General features: G+C 36.8%; 1 protein-coding gene and 1 long non-coding RNA gene across 2 annotated transcripts; both read left to right on the top strand.

The window, feature by feature from the left end:
* The first annotated feature begins 1,213 nt into the window (after nt 1-1,213).
* On the top strand, nt 1,214-2,182 carry LOC113097664 (uncharacterized). Its single transcript, XR_003288913.1, has 3 exons — nt 1,214-1,352; nt 1,437-1,568; nt 2,152-2,182. It is a non-coding gene; the product is annotated as an uncharacterized LOC113097664 (long non-coding RNA).
* Nucleotides 2,183-3,823: 1,641 nt separating this feature from the next.
* LOC113097663 (NLR family CARD domain-containing protein 3-like) lies at nt 3,824-9,136 on the top strand (the record flags this gene model as incomplete). Its single annotated transcript, XM_026262924.1, has 5 exons — nt 3,824-3,921; nt 4,101-4,185; nt 4,437-4,632; nt 5,800-7,462; nt 9,022-9,136. Coding segments are annotated over 5 exons (2,157 nt in total), but the record flags the coding sequence as incomplete, so codon positions are not given.
* Nucleotides 9,137-9,338: the final 202 nt, after the last annotated feature.

Here is a 9,338-nt window from a genome sequence, read left to right as displayed (position 1 = left end):
ACACTTAGTCCAGGAGCAGGACATAAATCAGTGTTACAAATGGACACAGAAGGCCTGAGATGGGTCGGTTCATCATTACAGAGTTTTCTTCAGATGATTCCCGCTCTAGAAGTGTTAGATGTGGACTTGATCAACACTGAGGACTCTTACTGGAGTCTGTCCTGTCAGCTGCATCCTAACAGAGGAACAAACAGATCCATAAAGACATGATCAAGTCAGTTAGATGATGCTGTTGTCAGATCCTCAAGATCATATGCTGCGTTCACACTGTGTTGTAGCTGTCAGTAAAGTGATGCTCCTCAGAACAGCTCTCAGTTAACACACGTGACATACAGCTGATCTGGAGCTCTGCTGTGAGGAGACAGAAGTCTACAGTTCAGTACATAAAGTCATTCATTGGATAAAGGGCTTGAAAACTGTCTTCAGTGTATATCTGGCCTCTTATAGTTATCTTCATTTTCCCAATAACAATCATGAACTCTTTAATCCAAATCTGACCTTTGTTTGGTTTCAACACATCTTCTCTAAGCACCATATCTTTTATAATATCATTAATACTCTGCTTCACAATGGTAAGGTACTGCCAAAATTTCTGCCATACTCACTAAATTCATTAGTCAGTCTAATATTTCCTGAAATGTATGATTTAAAATACATACATTTTAACTAAATTTTTGATTGTAAAATGGTAAAAATGTTAATTTCAGCTGTAAATAAGAGGTCAAGTGCTTTGTCTTTTTCAAACCCATAAGTTTATGAGTTACAGTCTCAGTTTTTCTCTTTTAATAGACGTTAGATTCAAAACTATTTAAATCTTAAAAGACAGATTGTGAAAAGCACATATATCTACATCACAGCGACCTGTAAAACTGAACAGAGATGATAAATTCGGAAAAGAAGATGAAAATAACTGGACATTTTCTATTTGTATGTAGAAACTGAAAGTATATAATTAATTGAGTTCTGAGCTAATTCAGTGAATCATACATTTCATATATCTTAATTATTCATCATAACCTACAGAATAACTGAATGAAATCCTTCAATCTGAATTTATAGACTATTGCTGTAATGAAAGAAATGTAATGACATTTCTTCAAATAAAAACAGGACTGTATATGATTCTGTTATATAGCATATAATCATTATCTTTCAGATTGATATGTTTGTCTTGGATTATTTGATATGGTTTGATATGATCATTATTCATTAACCCTTCAGAGTAGTCAAATGTCTCAGAAGGAGGTGAATGGAGCAGATTGAGAGGGAGAATGTGAAGAAACAGCAGGTGGCGCTAGTGCACTGTTTTAGTTTGGGATCTGCTGTTAGAAGGAAGAAGAAGGAGAAAGCAGGTGTGTTTGTGCTTCACATTCCTGTCCAGTTGGTGGCGCTGATGCACGAGATCTGTTGTTAACTGGACTTTGATTTTCTCCAAGATGAAGTCGTGTCAGGTGACAAACATCAATCGTGAAGATCGCACAGGTGTTTAACAGCGATCACAAACCGGAAGTGTTGGAAAGACTTCTGGATTGTGTTCCTGCAGCACAAGATCGTCTGAACTACTGCAAGTAAGTCTGAATACTTTCACCATTACACTTATTTAGGAGAATGATGAACGCGTTTCAGAGCTGGATGAAGCGTGATTTGTTCAGTTATAACTTATACCTGTCTGTCACCGAATAACAAACCACAGAGAAACAGAGAGATATTAATAATTTTTACAAATCTGTAAAAACATCTGTACAAAATATAAGCTAGAAGTCCTAATAATTCTTAAAGTGTTGTTTTATTTCCTCCTTTTTTCTATTTTAAGTCGCAAAACCGAAAGTATTCTGAGGTCAGATTAAACCTGTTCTTCTGGATAGAGATACGATTGACATGAGCAAAACTAATCTTCTTTTAAAGTTCTTAATGATCAGAAGCTTAATATATAGTAACTTATTACTGATAGTAATGTGTATGTAAATAAAGACGTGTGTTGTGAGTGAGCTGAAGAGATTATTACATGATGGCAGTATATTTGTAGCATATTTTATTTGTATATTGATTGCTTGATGTTGTACTTAATAACTCAGAGATTCAGCACTAGTTATTTTCTTCATCATTTGTTCCTCTGAACTCTCATGATCTTGATCTCATTGTCATGTCCAGGTCATGATGAGCATCTGAGGGAAGATGAGTCTCTCACACAAACAGAGGTAAGACTGAGTCTGTGTTTTCAGAGAATCATTTTAAACACTGCTGCACTTTCAGAGGATTGCTGGAAAAAACTAAACCCTAACAAACTGTGTTTTATATTTACAAATGATTTGCAGAACTTCAGTGCTTTATAGCTTCCTAATAAAAAAAATAAATGAACACTGATCCAGAAATGATTAAAATGCCTTGACTGAAGTCCAGATATTAATTTCACAAATGTGTGCATCACAATGTGAAATATTAGCGTAATGCTGTTCAAAGGTTTACACAAAGAGAAGACGAGGCTTCAGTGAGTTGTAGTGTTGTCGTCATGTTGTGGAGACGCTGTGTGTTTGGATGAATAAGCAAACCCTCTTTGTTTGGATTCAGTGTTTAAGATTTATTAATAACTCTGTTCCTGAGCCGTACGACCCAAAAGTTAGCTTGTGTACAGCACGCTTTATGAAGCAGCAGTGCATTTTCTCCTAGCTTCCTGTTTACAACATCAGCTACACACACTTAATTACACTGTACAGAAAATACAATAAACCACACCTAAATATACTGTACATAAAATACAATAAACCACACCTAAATACACTGTACACAAGATACAATAAATCACAGCTAAATACACTGTACACAAGATACAATAAACCACACCTAAATACACTGTACATAAAATACAATAAACCACACCTAAATACACTGTACATAAAATACAATAAACCACACCTAAATACACTGTACATAAAATACAATAAACCACACCTAAATACACTGTACATAAAATACAATAAAACACACCTAAATACACTGTACACAAGATACAATAAACCACACCTAAATTACTGTATCTTATGTTGACATTTCAGGACATAAAATTGTTACAATGAAGAAGAAAATGATAATTTTGAGTTTGTATCTGAAAGGTAAGAGAGTTGCAAAATAAAATCTTATCTCTGTTAAACGTTCAGCTCAGACTTGGACTCGGGGTCAAAAGGATACAGTAATTTTTACAACAACATTGTTACTGTTATTACACCCAATAAACAAAGTGATAAACTTTTAAAATGGTGTCAGAACTGTGTAGCACTGACATTTCTGCTTTCTATTTTAGTAAAACAAAAACAAAAAATCTCTTTAATTAGATCAGTCAAATATTTGTACAATTATATTTAGTCTCATATATAAAGTACTTTACAGAAATTGTTAAACAAATGTGAGTCTGTAAGTAAGAATGACTGCTAACTTTAAAACTCTGCAAACGTTTCTTTGACGGACTAGAGAGAATGTGTGTCAATATAAAACACAGATGAACCTCCTGTAGAAAAGTTTCTCTTCTCTCTTTGTGTCATTAGTGTAAGATCAGACTCCAGCTCTGTGTCTGTGAAGAGTGACCAGTCAAAGGATGGTGAAGGACCGAGCTTCAGTGAAGAAACGGCATCACGAACTAAACAGTATTTGATGTCTTTCTTATTTTTCTTTAAACATAGACTTTGTCAAAAAGTGTATCAGCGAATAATTATAATAAAACTTTGAATACAGTCCGTAAATGTATCACTTTTTTACAGTGAAGCTCTTTAAATGAGACTGAAGGAGCCCTGTAGTAAAGTGTTTTGTTCTTTGTGTCATTAGTGTAAGATCAGGCTCACATGTGTCCAGCTCTGTGTCTGTGAAGAGTGACCGGTCAAAGGATAAAGGACCAGTCTTCAGTGAAGAAACAACATCACAAACCAAACGGTATTTGATCTGTTTCTTATTTTTCTTTAAACATAGACTGTGTCAGAAAGTGTATCAGTGAATAATTATCATAAAACTACTTGTAGTCCATAAATCGATGACTTATTTATTGTTTTTCTCGTTGTTAAAATGTTTTTCCCTAAAAAAGCAGTATTTTGATTTATTTTATTTACTCTCAGGCTTCAGTATGAAACATTAGATCCAGATTTACAGTCTCACAGAAACCGCAAGAATTTTACAGACAGTCTCCTGCAGATCTTCCAGGTAATAAAACACATTTTCAAGAATATTTAATAATTAGAATAAACAAAGATGTTATTGAATAAGATTGTGACAGAACTTTTATTTCACGTTTTTCCTTTAAAGAACCTATAAAATAAGAATGAAAGCCTATTTTTATTAATATTTTTAACAAGTTACGGTTTGTCTCAACTTGATTTTTGATTAATCTTTTTAATAATTAAATAATTTTGACCAAATATAGATTAATATTTTTTTCTTGTCTTGCTTTGTAGGATCTTGAGAGAAAAATATTCATATTTCTAAAGAAAGAACTGGAAAAGTTTAAGAAAATATTACAAAAAGAGGACTTGCAGAACTTTGTGAAGGACTTTAATGAGAACAGATGCAGTATGAAAGAAGCAGCTCTTGATCTCACGCTCTACTTCCTGAGAGAGATGAAGCAAGATGAAGCTGCTGATACTCTAGAAAGTAAGAGACTCGTGATCATCTGTCAGAGTGTCACAGATGCCCCGTTTCCACCGCAGGAGCTTTACCCAGGAACTAGGGACTTTGGCCTGGTACTTGGTGTGTTTCCACCGCAGGAAACAGGAACTTAATAAAGTTCGGGGTAAAAAAATTGCCCCTCAGAAAGTCCCTGCTGGCGAGGTGATACTTTTTCAAAGTTCCGGAACTTTCGGGGGCGGGACTTGGGCGCTAAACATCCTGATTGGTTGAGTTCAACCACCATTTATTCGGAACAACATTTTCAAAATATTACTGTTATTGTGTCATGAAATGTAATTTTAAAAGTATTTCAGGCGAGAATGTAGTTGTTTAAAACTCAAATCTGTGGTTTATTTATAAAGATAGCGCCTATTTAAAAATGTGTTTCGCCGATCTCAGAGACGGTCAGCTCCACGCAATCAGCGGGAGATCAGTGATCATCTATCCGCCGAGAAGCAGCCTCAACTCAGCTAGACCTTATGATGTGTGCAGCTGGCTCTGATGTCTCTTTAGTGGTTAAACATAAAATATAATTTAGCTGCGGGGTAAATCTAACAGGTTTTCTTTGGTCCGTATTCAATTTATCTATATGATAAAATGAAAATAAAAAAGGTAAATCTATATAATATTTTGTTTCGTTGTAATGGCTGTATATACACACCTCCCTGAACTAAGTACATTTCTGCAGCTGTTATTATGTTTAAATGAAAACGAAAGGAGGCAGTGTTATTTGATATCCTATTTAGTTTTATTGTAAATATACAGAGAGGAAAATTGCAGTAACCAAGACGAGCTGACAGAAGTTATGAAGTACGCTGCTGTTTGCAGTATTACCAGAATCGCGTTGTCGCGGACATCACACTCCTGAGTCGAATAAGCAAAATCTGAACTACCGAGGATGCACGTCCAAAATCAGCGTACTTTGTATTGAGAAACGCGCACAGAGCTACGTCACCAGTCTATTTGCTTAATCTTCCCGGTACCTTACACAGCGGTGGAAACACAGAAAGCAACAGATCTGGGGGGAGAAAAGTTCCTGGGAAAAAAAGTTCCTGGTACAAATGTTCCGGGTAATTTCGGTGGAAACGCAGCATTATAAATGTATTGGAGAAAATAAGATTAAACAATATCTTTATATTTGTTTCTGTTTAGATGAACTGTTCTTCATTCATCAGCTAAAGTGTAGCCTAAAGAAGAAATATCAATGTGTGTTTGAAGGAATTGCAAAGCAAGGTGATGCTACACTTCTGAAGAACATCTACACAGATCACTATATCACTCAGGGTTGTAGTGAACAGGTCAATACTGAACATGAGGTGAGACAGATTGAAGTTGCTTCCAGACGTCATGAATCACAGGAGATACAGATTGAGTGCAAACATTTATTTGAAACACCTGAACAAGACAAGCAGATCAGAACTGTACTGACAAAAGGAGTTGCTGGCATTGGAAAATCAGTCTCTGTGCAGAAGTTTGTTCTGGATTGGGCCGAAGGAAAAGAAAATCAAGATATCAGCTTCACATTTACTCTTCCATTTAGAGAGATGAACTTAAAGGAGAAAGAAAAACTAAGTTTGATGGACCTTATAACTCAGTTTTTCCCAGAGACAAAAGGACTGAACCTCACAAGAAGAAATCAATTCAAAGTCTTGTTCATTCTTGATGGATTGGATGAATGTCGACTTCCTGTAGACTTTAAGGATAATGAGACGTGGTCTGATGTTTCATCACCTGTCTCTCTGGATGTTCTCCTGACGAACCTCATCAAGGGAAATCTGCTTCCTTCTGCTCTCATCTGGATCACCAGCAGACCAGCAGCTGCCAGTAAGATTCCTCCTGACTGTATAGACCGGCTGACAGAGATACGAGGATTTAATGATGCACAAAAGGAGGAGTACTTCAGAAAAAGAGTCACGGATGAGAATCAGGCCAAAGAAATCATTGATCATGTTAAACAATCAAAGAGTCTCTTTATCATGTGCCACATCCCAGTCTTCTGCTGGATTTCAGCCACTGTTCTCCAGAACATTTCAGAGGAGAAAAGAAATAATGTTGTGAAAAACAATCAGACTGATGATGCCTCCAGAACACTGCAGGAGTCAAATACTGAAGACACTCCTAAGACTCTGACACAAATGTACACACACTTCCTCAGATTTCAGATCCAGCAGAGCAGACGAAAGTATGATGGAGAACATACACCAGATGTTTCCTGGGATAAAGATGCCATCTTTTCACTGGGGAAACTGGCATTTGATCAGCTGGAAAGAAACAATGTAATCTTCTATAAGAGAGATCTGGAGGCCTGTGGTATTGACGTCTATAAGGCATCAGTGTACTCAGGCATGTGTACCCAGATCTTTAAGGAGGAAACAGGGATCCTTCTTGGTACCATGTACTGCTTCGTTCACTTGAGCATTCAAGAGTTTATTGCAGCCCTTTATGCACATCTGTTTCTAGACCTCAACAAGAAATGTGTGTTTGATCAAGGCTCTACAGAACGGGTAAATAAAAGTGAAACCATGATTGATTTGCTCAAGACTGCAGTGGACAAGTCACTAGAGAGTGATAATGGACACCTGGATCTTTTTCTTCGCTTCCTCCTTGGTTTGTCACTCCAGTCCAATCAGAGACTCTTACAGGGTCTGTTGACACATGTAGCAGACAATGAGCAGAGCAAAAAGGAAATCGTTCAGTACATCAAGCAGAAATGTGAGTCTAATCTGTCTCCAGAGAGATCCATCAATCTGTTCTACTGTCTGAATGAACTGAACGACCAAACTCTGGTGAAAGACATTCAGACCCACCTTAGCAAAGGAAGTCTCTCATCTGCTGATCTTTCACCTGCCCAGTGGTCTGCTTTGGTCTTTGTGTTGTTGACATCAGAGGAGGAGCTGGAGGAGTTTGAGCTTCAGAAGTTCAAGAAATCAGACGAGTGTCTCATTAGATTATCAGCAGTCATCAAAACCTGCAAAAGAGCTCTGCAAGTTATTTAATATATTTTGTCATGTTTTGTTCACATCTTAAAATTGCATTAACCTACATTGATACTAGGGGTGAAACGTTCAACTTTTTCACATTTCGGATTGTATCATGGGTTTAGGGTCATGGTTTCTGTACAGTTCGGCATGTACTATGTTTATGAAAAAACTATACTGTTAAACAAAAGTAACGAAAATAAGAATATTCTAACTACAAACAACAGCACAAAAAAATAAAATGGAGATACAAATAAAATATTGTATTAGATGAAAATCACTGTTTATTTTATTTGTAAGGCAAGGCGAGTTTATTTATATAGCACATGTCATACACAATGGAAATTCAAAGTGCTTTACATAAAAAAAAAAAAAAAATCAAGAAGAACAAAAATAAAACAAGCAATTTTAAAACTTTGAAAATGATTTACAAATTTACTTATTTAAAATTAATTTAAAACGATTAATTGAAAATGATTTGACATAAAATTCAGTTAATATGTAAATGCAGTGCAATCAGTACGGACATTGCACAGTGCTCATTCAATAAATGCACAGCTAAACAGATGAGTTTTGAGTCTACATTTAAATGTGAGTAATGTTTTAGCACATCTGATCTCTTCTGGAAGCTGATTCCAGCTGCGGGCAGCATAGTAGATAAAGGCAGATTCCCTTGTTTTGTGTGAACCCTTGGTATTTCTAACTGACTCGATCCTAATGATCTGAGTGGTCTGTTAGGTTTATATTCAGTGAACATATCTGCAATATATTTTGGTCCTAGGTCACTGAGTGACTTATAGGGCCCTATCATACACCCGGCGCAACCCGCCTTTGCGTGTATTAGAATTAGGCTACCTATTTGCAATTCAGCCTATTACTACTAATAATGATGAATGAAATTGGCACATTAATCGAACAGTTGTGCCAACACACACACACACACACACACACATATATATTAACTGACTCATTGCGCGGAGCCTTGGTGGATTCCTGCTTGTCCCATAGATGATCGGCTTTTGCGCTTTAACTTCGTGCACGAGCAGATCGGTTTCTTCGTTTGAGAAGCGTTTAGCTTTTCTGACAACAAATTCCGCCATGTAAATAGGCACCCGCCATGGTGCGAGCGCATCTCGCTTTTAAAGGGAATGGGAGATGACACTTTGATTGGTTTGGTATTGAACATTACGCCCATTACTTATTAAGAGAATAGAGACAACCCATTCCAAAAATTCGCCTCGGCGTACAGACTGTTTTCCATCTTTAAAATAGCAAAAGGGGATTTGGACATGCCCTGAGTGCACCTGCGACGAGTAAAAGTTCTTTCAAATTAATCCTAAATGTACAGTAACTGGAAGCCAGTGTAAGGACCTGAGGACTGGTGTGATATGCTTAGATTTTCGGAGCAGAATATTGAGAGGAGTGTCAAACCACGCAGTTGTGACGTTCGTGCACCAGAGAGACACAGGAGAGTGAGAGATCCAATTGCAGATGTCTTTATTATGGGATAATCCAAATCGTAGTCAAAAACAATCCAAGGTCAAAACCAAAAGACAGTCCAAAAATTAACAAACAAGGAAAGGGACAGGAAAGGGAACTCGGAGGACGAGCAGACTAGAAAGAATCTCGGGCAATGAGAATGCTGGATACATGAAAGGTAAGGACTCCATACAAACAACAGGGAAAGACTGGTATTTATAGGGAGGCTAATGA

Source organism: Carassius auratus, unplaced genomic scaffold, assembly GCF_003368295.1.
Source record: "Carassius auratus strain Wakin unplaced genomic scaffold, ASM336829v1 scaf_tig00216347, whole genome shotgun sequence".
In the NCBI taxonomy this organism is placed as follows: Eukaryota; Metazoa; Chordata; class Actinopteri; order Cypriniformes; family Cyprinidae; genus Carassius; species Carassius auratus.
Note: the sequence above shows the minus strand (reverse complement) of the source record. Positions and strands in the feature narration are given on the sequence as shown.